This window comes from Neophocaena asiaeorientalis, unplaced genomic scaffold (assembly GCF_003031525.2).
Source record: "Neophocaena asiaeorientalis asiaeorientalis breed wild unplaced genomic scaffold, Neophocaena_asiaeorientalis_V1.1 scaffold275, whole genome shotgun sequence".
NCBI classification, from domain to species: Eukaryota; Metazoa; Chordata; class Mammalia; order Artiodactyla; family Phocoenidae; genus Neophocaena; species Neophocaena asiaeorientalis.
The window spans coordinates 10,782,359-10,794,674 of record NW_020173679.1 but is presented as its reverse complement, the minus strand read 5'-3'; the positions used below and the strand labels follow the sequence as shown (position 1 = coordinate 10,794,674).

Sequence of the window (12,316 nt, the reverse complement as noted above, 5' to 3'; positions counted from 1 at the left end):
CATCCATCCATCTGTCTAACAAACACTTATCAGGACATTGTGAGGTCCCAGGGATACATCAGTGATGATCTATTCCTTGCACTTGAGGAGTACATGGCCCAGTGAGGGGATGCTATCCAAGTAAACAAGCCCTTAGGATGCAGAGTGATAAATCCTGCACACTGGGGGAAGGTGCTGGGTGCCATGGGAGCACAGAGGATGGGCAACCCATCCTGTCATGAAGAGTTAGGAGGGCCAGCCAGGGGAGGTGATACCTATCTATGGTGACACCTTAGGGAAGACATCTTCTAAGGAGGGGAAAGAGAATATGTTCTCTCTCAGAGACGAGAGGGAACAATGTGCTGGTTGATCAGCTTCTTTGGTTGCAGTCAACAGTAAAAATCTGTACAACAAGGCAGCTCTGTTTTTGTCATAGGTTTCTGCTTCCCAGCTTCTTGGTGAAAGGTCCAGTCTTCTGGACTGAGGTGGCTTGGGCTCTGGTGATTAGTCATTGGCTAGCTCGTGGTCGTGGCTGGTTTCCACAATGATGTGAGGCCCTGACTGCCCACGCCGCCCTGGCCGGTGACCTTCATACTGTGTGGCATGGGTGGTTTTTTCTACCTTGAGCTGCTCCGCTTCCCTGGTTTTGGTGATGTGTCTTCTTTTTCTTCAAGGCCAAGTTTAGCATCTCTGTGGTCACGGGTGTCCACTCCCTAATATCCAAGCCCAGAAGAGGCTAACTGCAGGGGGAGGCTGCAGGTCTCTAGGTGGCCAGGCTGCTCTATCACGGGGAGCCCTTCACGAACCCCAGCTGCACAGAAAGTTGAGAAGGGAGGCCCGTTCTCCACATTTTTCTGGTTGTCAAGGGCGGCCGCTCCATACTGTATCATCACCAAGATCAAGGGAACTGTGTACTAGTCCAACCTTAATCTAACTTACAGTCCCTGCCAATTTCACGTTAGCAGATTCATTTGGAGCTGGAAGTAACGGGCCACATCACGCCTCAGAGCCCGAGCAATGACTTATGTGGATGTCACCCACTGGCTTTTTATGGAAATTGTTAATAAATCAGTAATTCTATCTGCAGTGATGTTGTTGTGTTTATAAATATTTAATTTACCTCCAGGTGCCCACGTTTCTTCCATCTTTGCCTTCAGCTCTGTAGACATTGCTCTTCCTTCTGGAGTGATCCTCAGTACATTAAGTTTTCAGTAGCGGGAAAGGTTAACTCTCTCTCTCTCTCTCTCTTTCTGTCTCTCTGTCTCTGTCCCTGTAATATGGCTTTTTCTTTTCTTTTCTTTTTAATCTTTGTGTGATTTGGCTCGGGGCTTGGGGCTCATGCTGAGAGAAGGCAACATTTCTTGTGACAGTGATGAAAGGTTACTCCAGCTTCAGAAGGAGACCAACTAAATGTTCCAATTCTGACCTTGCATGAGTGGAGACCTGTTGTTGGCATGTGTTTTTCCCCTCCTTCAAATTAATGACATTTAGAAGCTGAAATGGTGTCTGATGTTTTCCTCCTACAGAGAAATATCTTTGTCCTTGTCACTGACTCAGAAACCCAGTGCTTTGATTATTATAGTATGGCAGGTTGAATGGAAAGGTCTTAGAAAAGTCAAAATAGAAACACAGTCCAAGTCGAGTGTTTCTCCACTGGAGATGGGGTTCCGGCCTCACAAAAGAGGACAGCGGCTGGGAAACAGCAAAAAACTTTCTTACCTCTCAGGATCCAATGTGAGCTAACTGTTGTTATTATCTTTTTATTCTTCTGTTTCAGGAAATTGCAGCTTATTTAATAACATTTGAGAAACACGAAGAATGGCTAACCACATCCCCTAAGACAAGGTAATGTCCCAGATCTCACAGTTTTTCAATATGTACAGTAAATGGATTGATTTTCATTGATTACCTGATTTGGCCAGTCAATTCATGGGCAAGTTCAAAATGCCATGTTCTGCCTGAGAGCTTGTGACATTGAGGTCTCAGTCATCAGCCTAAGACAGTGGTAGTGACTGCAATTGGATGGATTAAAAAAAAGAGGGCAGCTGCTATCATGCAAGTTGGAAATTTTAAGCTGCTGGCTTGACGCTGGATCCTTCAGCCGGGTGCTTAGAAAAGGTTTGGCAGGCAGGACCATCAGGGGAAGTTTATTTTGGGAAAGTGCCCATCTGACACCCGTGTTCTCTAGAAACTTACTTTCTAAAAGGGAAACTACCTCACCTGTCCACTTTCATCTCAACACGTTTTACAAACTGAAAGTCAAGTTTTTCTTGATGGTGTTAAGGTCTCCCAAATCAGGATTCACGGCTAAGTTTGCAGTTTATTATTTAGTCAATGTCCGTGAACCTGTCAACCGCCGTGGACACTGAACTAGTCTCACCACTTGGGAATGGAGGGAATTGGTGAAGATTCAGCTGACTTGAGTTCTGTCAGTACAAGTGATATTCTTTTGTGAAGAATGGAGACATTGGGACTTAGGGTTGGTTTTTAAAGGCAGCCTCTTCTTTCCTCCCTAGCTCTCATGCTTTCATTTTTAGTATGTTCCATTCTAGAGCTTCGGAAATACCCGGCCACTCTCTTCCAATTGCCACAGTTTTTCTATCAGCGGTGACGGGGCCAGGTGTTTAACAGCCGCCTGAGTGGTGTTAGCTGGGGTGCGGCTTACAGGATAACTGCTCTGTGGGTTTGAATGTGAGAGGCAGAAAGCCCAGTCTGTTCCCTTTGTCCAGAAGCACCAAATTCTCCAAATTTGTTAACTGGGAGACCCGGGAAAGGGTTGGGGGTGTGTCCTCTGCCCACTTGGCCATCAGCTTGACCTGTTCATCCTTTGTGAGCCATGGAGGAAAGATGTTTCCTCAGTCTAGAAGATTCTTTAACATATTTCTTCATGAGGCTTAGGTTTTTACTGGTCAGCATCCATTAGATGAGGACAGAATTTTCCATTTTGAAGGAGGTCAGAGGATACTGAGGAAAGGAGGATTCGTTCCCGATATCTGCATTCTCCAGGTGAGGGTAGAGGTTGACTCTGATTCTTTTACCTTTCAGCCTGAACCCCTCTGTAGGATGTCTTCAACTCCTCAGCCTTCTGAGGCTGTGATTTCCTTTGCTATAAAATCAAATGGTTTGTATCCGTCAGCTTTTGATGTGATAATGCCTTGTAAGAAACAATCTCCAAACTAAGTGACTTATAACAATACATTTTTATTTCCTGCTCATGGGTCTGTGGGGTGGCTGTGGCTTTGGGTTGACTTCAGGACCACTGGAGATGTGTCTTTCTGTTGTAGAACCTAGGCTGAGGAAGCCTCCCCCTGCCCCCATCCCTTCCCTGTCTGGGACATCTGGTTCTCATGGGGGATGGCAGAGGTTTAAAAGCCCAAGGCAGGCACAGTGAAAACCCCTGGATATGACGCTGGATGTGGCATCATATGTCACACCTGCTCACAAATCCATGTGCCAAAGTGATTCCCGTAGCTGAGCCCAATAAGAATGAGGCCAAGAAGGACATTCTTTGCTACAGTGGGGTCAGAGTAGGGGCAGGGAGAATGAATGGTGATGCAGTCTACTCTTTGGTGAGCACAGCCGTGTCCTGTACCACGGAAAGCCTGGCCCACTCACCTCTCCTTCCTTCTGGGGACATCTTCTCCCAGGGCAGTGGTTCCCAAACTTGAGCAGGCAACAGAATGAGCTGAAGGGCTTGTTAAAGTAACATGCTGCACCCCACCCCCAGTTTCTGATTCAGTGTGTCTGGTGTGGGACCTGAGCACCTGTTATTTCTAACAGGTTCCCAGGTGATGGGGTGCAGCTGGCCTGGGACCTCACTTTGAGAACTGCTGCCCTAGCTTCTCTGGACGGAAGAGAGGCTGTCTGATCCCTGCTTCAGCACCATTTCCTGGCTCCCCACAGCGGTTCTCATTTCGAGCAGCCTCCAGCCGCTCCACACTCGCTTCACTCCTCAGCAAAACACTCCCTGAATCTAAGTGGAAGGAAAGAGCTTCTCTTTAGCCAGAGAGTGAGAGTTTCTGGAACGTGTCCCGGGCCAGACATCTGATTTCAGATATGCAGACACATGTCCTGTTTCAGCTGCCCTCTGACTGCACAACAAGGCGGGGATTCTGCCTCACGTTTCAGTCTGAATTCGGGTTTCCACTGAGAAGCGAATGTCACTCATGGTCATGCCTGATTCACTTGACTTCCCATCCCGAGGCACAAGGGGTGCCCCGGCAGCAGAGAAGGAGTGTGGGTTTCGATATTGACAAATCTGGGTTTGAGCCTTGGCCCTGTCACTCAGTAGCTCTGTGACTTTAAGAAAGTCATTTCATCCCCTTTCAAAGGTCTACTTTTTCTTCTTCACGCATGAAACAGGGGTCAATGTTGATTCTGTCCTCACTGGGTCACGATGAGGACTGAATGAGATAGTATTGGTGATCTTTCTTTGCATGCCGTGAGGGTCCATGTCCAAGCACGGGGGTGTCATCGTCCCTCTTGTCTGCAAGGAGCTGTCCCCAGGCCTCCTGGAGGCTTTGATTTTAGGACGCGCCTTCCACAATCGTTCCAGGCTTTGGAAGGACGAATTTCTTTCCTAAGGGCAGAGGGTGAAGACAGAACGTTTCCTATTAGTCTTATAATATCCAATCCGTGTTTACACTTGAAAGCGTCTTGTCCCAGGAGGGGGAAAAGTTGCTGTGATTGTTCAAGAATCTTCTTAAAGTAGTTGTTGAGTTGAGTTTGGATCTCCCCACCCCGCCTTCTCTTGTATTGAAATTAATTGACGCCGTGAACTGCTGAGCTCTTGCAAACCGGCCTCCTGGTATTAAGGAATTAATGACACCAAAGCTCTGTTGAACGAGGAGGCGATACAGCTTCTCTTTTCTGCCGCTGCTAATTTCATTTTAGAAAATTAATAAGAATGAATTGCACCACTGACATTTATAGAGTTTCCTAATAAAATGATACATTGTTTGTGTGGAGGAATCCCTATTAAATTAATTGTTGTATTCAGCTCACATATAGATGTTGGTATAGGAGCTGCAGGGGGACCCACTCCTTGTCTCCGTGGCTTGCTGATGGCTGGGGGTTATAAATAGAGCCCTTGCTCAGATCCTGCCCTAATTACAGAGAAGGTCCTGGGAGCCCCGCTCACCTGTTTAATAATGAAGCGTGCTACAAGGAGGCTCCCAGGGTTGGGGGTCCCGGGGGCAGCAGTGGCGCTATGACAGGGCTGAATGCAGATTGTTGAAACAGCCCATATTGTATTATCAGCACCTGGGATCTTCTGGAAATGGCACCTTGAGAAATCACCCTTCAGGACGTCTTTATTTGGCACTTGCTGTGTGCCCAGCGCTATAGTAATGCCGCAGGGAGACCCCAGGGGACTCCACACTCCCCACCCCACCGGGTGGATTTAGAATCTTGGAATCAAGAGCTTCCACCCTCCGTCTTGTACGTTCTTCCAGCTCCTCCTTCTGGCCTTGATTCTTTGTCACTTTCTCTGTGAGGCCCTCCCTGAACCCACAATTTAGAATCGCACCCCTCCCATCCAGCCAGAATCCCTTTCCTCTTTCCCTGTTTTCTGTTTCTCTAGTGTGCTTGTCACCGTCGGACACACTGCGTAGTTCCCCTATTTATTTGTTTAATTCACTTATTCATTATCTGACCTCCTCTCCCCCAAAGTAAAAGTACCACAAGGAGAGGGACTTTCGGTCTAGCTTGTTCAAGGGGCCTCCCCAATGCCTGCAGCGCTGCTGGACACATGGTGGGTGCTCCATGAATATTTGTGAAATGAATGAGAGAGTGAGTCAGGGTTTGAAGGGAGAGACCTGGGTTGACTCTCTTTTTGTCTTGTATAGATTGCCCTTGTACTGTGCTCTGGGGTACTTCTGTGGGCTTGTAACTCCTTTCAACACCTCCGCCAGGCGATGAGACGGAGAGAGGGTGTATTATCTGTCCAAGGTTGCACAGCGGTGCTCTGGGGTACTTCTGTGGGCTTGTAACTCCTTTCAACACCTCCGCCAGGCGATGAGACGGAGAGAGGGTGTATTATCTGTCCAAGGTTGCACAGCGGTGCTCTGGGGTACTTCTGTGGGCTTGTAACTCCTTTCAACACCTCCGCCAGGCGATGAGACGGAGAGAGGGTGTATTATCTGTCCAAGGTTGCACAGCGAATGTTGGAACTGGAATTTGAACCCAGGATTATCTTATTGCAAAGCCCACAAACTTAGCTTTGATGCTAACCCTCTGCTGGTGTGGGATTTGAAGGTGGCCCCGCAAACTGTTCCACTATTCTTTCCCACCTCCCATCTCCACGAATTCTGAACCACCCCGGAGACCCAGCCTCCCTTTGCTGGTGAGCTTGGCTGTGGGTTCCTGTGCTGGCCTCTGGAGATGGATTTAGCCCGGAGCTGCAGGCAGTGTAGAGAAGCACACACTCCCCCCCAGGGTGGAGAGCAGAGCCCAGCAGAGCACAGGCAGGCGGGCTGCAAAATTTAGCAATCCCAATAATTTATTTCTCCTCCCCTGGGAAACATGCAAACTTCCTTGGAAGCCGGGGACACGCAAAGCTCAAAATGGAATCGAAAACATTTCCTTCTCAGGAATCCTGTGTGTATCGGTTAGAAGGAGGCTGGAAAATGTTATTCATTATCTAATTAATTAATTTGATTTAAATGGATGACATCTTAACGCTGAAACACTAAAGTTCTAATAATAGAATTTTCCTATAACGAACACTAAATGCTTCTTGGTCAATAAGCAGTAAAACAGCCAATAGAGGGAGGGTTCTGGAAGGAAAGGAGAAGAAAAGTGAGACCTGAGTTTCAAGAAGACCCAAGGGACTCGGCGAGAGACCCACCCTCGCTCTCCCGGCTCTCAGGACCCTGTAGGTCCACTGCTTCTTCTGCCCTGGACCTTTCCCACCCCAGTGGTAGGAACTAGTCTTGGGTCTTCTGCCCTTTCCTCCAAAGTTCTCCCTCCCAGGACTCCAAGAACTCCAGGGTTTGACTATTAACCCTCTGTGGACCTTCCCCAAGTCTGAACCTCTCTCCTGGGCCGCCTGGATGTCATGTTATTATCTCAAACTCATCATCTTTCCTCTCCCTCCTGCCCTCACTTCTGCTCTGTTTCCGTTCTCTGATTTCCCTTGTTGTCAGAACCTCATCTTAAAGGGTCCAAAGCTCACACCTTGTCCTCCTTCACGGCCCCTCTTTCTCTTTCACCCCCTGAATAGAATTAGTCACCAGTTCTGCCAGTTGCAAACTGTAATTCACATCCTTACTTTCCTGTGTTCCCCAGGTTCGGCCCTTGCCACCTGCACCATGCTTGGGTTATGAAACAGCTCTGGACACTCGCCTCTCCAGGCTGGACTCCTTTCCTCCCGCTGGTTTCCCTGAAACGCTCCTTTTGTTACATTGCTGTTCTCCTTGAAAACCTTAGCAACTTCCTATGAGATGAAGCCCAGTGTTGTGTTCAAGGCCCTTGTTCTGCCTCAACCTCCCTTTCTCAATCTTTTTCTTTGACTCCCCGCTGCAAAGTACCCATTACAGTTAGGGGGCTGTCTACTGCTCTTCAGAGGCCACTGGCCTCCCCTCAAATGCCCAATCTGCCCGCCCCTCGGATCTGACGTCTTCCCGGGAGGTCCCCCAAACACGCCAACTCACGGGGAGCAGCCCTCTTCTCTGTCAGCCCTCTTCTGCAGCCCACGTTCTTTGTCATCAGTTTTTGACAATTTAGTGATCGTAAGTGTGGAAGTCTTACCTCCTCACGGGGACAGCGAGCTCCCCAGGGGCAGGGCCGCGCCTTCCCTGTTGTCTCTGAAGGGCTTGCACGCGGAGAAGCAGGAGCTTTGACTGGGTGAGCGGCAGTGTGCGGGCTCGTGGTTGAGCGGCAGACTCGCACCTGCGCAGACCAGCGGAGAGGGGCCAGGCGGTGGCGCCAGGGGTGGGCAGAGCGCTCCACCCAGGAAGCCAGCCTCATCAGGCCCCACGTGGGTCCCTGTGCAGGTGGGGCTGCTTTGGCCAGGACCTCTGTAAGTGGCACACGAGAATCACCTCTCACTGCCAGGGCTTCTGCTCCTTGGGGCAGTTACAGGACTTTTCTAAGGAAGCCCCTATTCCTGGGGAGTGAGCAGAATAGAATTGCACAAATCATGCGGAGATCCCATCTGGAGGATTAAAAAATTCCCAGAACTAAAAAGGAATTTTTAAGATAATTTTTATAAATTTATTTTTATTTCTTTGGCTGCGTTGGGTCTTCATGGCTGCGCGCGGGCTTTCTGTAGTTGCGGCGAGCGGGGGCTACTCTTTGTTGGGTGAGACAGAGTTTCAGTTTGGGATGATGAAAAAGTTTTGAGGGTGGGCGGTGGTGAGGGCTGCACAACGCGAGTGTACTTAATGCCAGTGAACAGTACACTGAAAACCGGAACATTTTATGTTATATGTATTTTACAGCAATTAAAAGAAAAAGATTCCCACGACTGCCTCTGTAGCTGTGTCCAGACAGGCAGAGCCGGGGGCTGAGGATTGGTCCTGTGCGTGTGTGCGCGTGCGTGTGTGCGCGTGTGCGTGTGTGCGTGTGTGCGTGTGTGTTTGTGGCGGGTGCTATTGGTGGACAGTTGGGGAGGGCAGCTTTATACCTAGATCATTTCAGGGACTCTGTCCTTCGGAGCTGCAAAAGAAGAAATAAACTAGGCTGGCAATGATTTCAATGTGGTGACCTCTGCATTCTGTGAATTGGGGAACCTGCTATCAAATTAATATAACGATGTGTCATGTTACATCCATTCCGCAGTTCCTACCGCATTGAGCAAATTCTTGACGAAGTCCAAACTGTTATCATTAACCAAAGAGCAAAAGTAGCAGCGGGTGGCGGCCGCTGGCTCAGGACTCACGAGGAGCCCCAGCTGCCCTGGGACCCCCGGAAGGCATGTGCCTTGGGGGTCCTGTAGTTTGGATGCATTTCTGGATGAGGCGGGGAATGAGCGGTGACCTGGATCCTGATGAAGTGTCTGGTGTCTCGGTGGTGGTGGGGAAATCCCCAGCCTCCATATCAAAGTGGGTCTGCCCCAGATTCCAGTGCATCTTCCAGAATCACAGAATGCAGAATGTCAAAGTGGGAGGAGACGGTGGAGGCCACCGATTCCCCCCGGTGCCCAGGAAGGGGGCCAAGGTGGGGGCACTGGCTGCCCGGAACCCTGGTCCTTGGTGCCCCTGGGAGCAGACCCGGGCTGGCTTCAGGTTTCCAGCTGCACAGCCTTAAGTGGCCACCCTTTGTGCGGGTGGGTGCGGGGGCATTTGTCACACTCACGGGGTCTGTGTGTCCTCTGCTATTGTGCCAGCTCTCATCACCTCCCTTCCCACTTCCTGGACCAGGAGTGCAGGTCTAGGGCCTCTTTCCTGGGAGGGAGTCAACAGAGGGGAGAGGGTGTGTTTGTGTCTCGTATCTTGCCGGTTTAGGCAACTGCCAGCTTCTGCCTCCACCCTTCACTTTCTTTTACCCTCTTTATTTTTATCAACAATATCCATGTAGTTTAATCAGGCAAATGGTCCTAAAAAGTCTTGTAAGAAGGAACAGCAGCGCTCTGCCCTACAGCTCAGTCCCATCTCCCAGGAGTGACCACTGCCAATTCTTTTAGTTCTGCTTTACCTCCCGACTTTTCAATGTGCTTATTCTGCTGTCTCTTGATTTGTCAGTTTTAGATGTTATCTTCTTGCTTCCCTGTGTGCTAGAGGATCTGTTCTCTCACTCTGCCATCTCCTCTGCTTCCCGTATCTGGGAAGAGGGCTCGTCAATGGAGGTAGCCAGCTTCCAGGGGTGGGGATCCTGAAAGTCTGCATCTCCAGATACCGACGTCTGGAGATACCCCTCGGGGTTCTCCGGAGAAGGATCTGTCAGTGCGCTGCCTGGTGGTTTGGGCTTGGCGGCTAGTGGTCTGGGAAGCGGGCAGGGAGGGGGCTTGAAATCTCACCATTAATTAACGAATTCTCCTGGTTTACATCCGTGTTTCCTGCCTCTCCTCTGCTGTCTCCAAGTTTGGGGTCTTTCGGGGTCCCTTTCTGCAAGAAGAAACACGTCTCCAGTGGGGGCAGAGACCGGGTGGGGTGTGTAGGGCCCTGGGAGGGTCTGCCTGTTCCCTGCACAGGTCTGCAGCCTCTCCCTCCCTCCCTCTCACCCTTTCCGAGTCTCTGCTTCTCTGGCACCTGATCCTTCCAGTCCATGGGTCTTTCTGGGGCTCTGCAGGCGAATGGGCTTGTTTATCCTGGTGCCCCCTCGAGGGCACGTGGGTTTTTGCTGCTTCTGTTCTGCCGAGTCGGTTACCAACCCTTCATCTGCCGTCCATCTCTCTAGAATGTGTTGACACCCTTGACCCCGTTCCCCTTTGCTCTGTCCTTGTGGGTTTATACCTGTGATCACCCCTCTACTGTCATTAGATCGGAGACGCGATGCTCGGTCCTTCACGTCAAGGGACCCTGTCCCTTGAGGGTGGTGCTTGCTGGCCACTGACCAGCCCTTCTGCCTGGGACCTGCTCCCTTGTTTTCTCTTCCTCTCTCCTCTTCTTAGGCTCACTCTCAGTCTTACTTGCTCTTTCACTGTCTTGCTTTTTTCTCTTTCTCTCCTTTGAGTCTGCAGAAAGATATGCCTCACAATGCAGTTTTGAAGTTTCGAAATGCACAGCTGCTTAGGGCCCAGGAAACCCTGTGGCTGAGACGTGCAGGCTTCTTGGGTGCAGGGAGGTGGCCCCAAAGACCAGCAGCTCCAGTGATACCACACCCTCTTTAATGCAGCACCCCCGGCTCAGAGCCTCTCCTGGTGTGGGCATAAGGGGTGTGACCTCTTCTGGGCAGAATTTTGGGGGTCCTGGGTGTGGCCAGGGCCAGTCAGTATGCCATGCAAGTCACCTGACAATGGCACCTTGATGCCTTTGTCTCTACTTGGCTATGAAGGTGTCTTCCGTGATTGTCCAAATCTCCGGGCAGGGTGCTTCTCATCAGGGCACCTGAGATGCAAGTTGGGGTGCAGGGCACTCTGCCTGGGGACTGCTCACCCAGGGGACACCTGCCGGCACCTCTAAGCAGGACACCTGACAGTAAAGACTTTCTGAGAATGAAACACACTGGCGTTGTGCTCACACAAATGGATAGGCGTTTACCTACCCTGTCGGAGTCCATCAACTGTAACCTCATTTTCTTTCTGCTGCCGACCAGTCTATGCTTAGCGTCTTCACTCCCCTTTCCTGAATCTGGAAAATTAGGACTGTCTGGTATCTCTGTAATTCGTCCAGATTGGCACCTGTGGTATTTCCTCTGGATCAATTCTGATCTAGTAAATCGATGTTGGCTGTGCAGAGCGGGGGCTGCTGGTGTGCTTGGGGGTGTCGCAAGGTTGGAAGGTGTGTTCTCGGAATGGACCACTTTCTGCAATTCGTCATCTTCCGTGTAATGAGTAATTCTCAAATCAGCTGGATATTCTGGGCTGGAGATTCTCCCACTGTTCGCAGTCTGGCTAGGAGGTAGTATTATCTTCGCTATTCTTAGATTTTCTAGTCTTTTATTATGGGGCTTTAAAAAAATTCAAAAGAAGCCAAAAACAAAGGAAGAAAATCTCTCCTGGTTTTCCAACTCTACCTCATATCCCACTTTCCACACAAGCGTTTGCTTTGTATCGTGTGTGTTTATATACATACACACATGTACAAATGCATAATACACCCATGTGCACAGACACACACATACACAGAAGTACACGCACACATACTTACACACGACACACACATGCACAGACATGCATGGACACAATATACAGCATAACACACATGTAAGCAATGTATACATATGTGCACGCAACACTCATATATACATTCGGAAATACACAATATACACACGCACGCTTAAACACCTCTACATAAGTGTGCAACGTGTACGAATACACAACAGCCCGCACACATACACACGTGTCCACACACAACACATACTTTGCCACTTCAGTCATTATTTTCTTTTCTTCCAGTTTTATTGAGATGTAACTGACACACAGCACTGTAGGAGTTTAAGACGTACAGCATAATGATTTGATTTACATACATCACGAAGTGATTACCATAGTGACTTTAGTGACCACCCTTCATCTCAGACAGATACAAAATTAAAGAAATGGAGAAAACTGTTTTTCTTGTGATAATAACTCAGGATTTACTCCCTTAATTTTCATATGTAACATAGAGCAGAGCTAACTGTGTTGATCACAGTGTACATCACACTGCTAGTACTTACTTACCTTGTAACTGGACGCTTGTACCTTTTGACCACCTTCCTCCAATTCCCCCTCCCCCCCTCCTCCCCCCCACCT

At 49.4% G+C, this 12,316-nt stretch overlaps 1 protein-coding gene across 1 annotated transcript in view; it reads left to right on the top strand.

Annotated features, from left to right (window-relative positions):
• CAMTA1 (calmodulin binding transcription activator 1) overlaps positions 1-12,316 on the top strand; it is an 841,285-nt gene that overhangs the window by 263,595 nt on the left and 565,374 nt on the right. Inside the window, exon 4 of the mRNA XM_024749943.1 lies at positions 1,757-1,824. Within this exon, the coding sequence (XP_024605711.1) occupies positions 1,757-1,824 (68 nt within the window). The remainder of the gene's footprint in view (positions 1-1,756; positions 1,825-12,316) is intronic.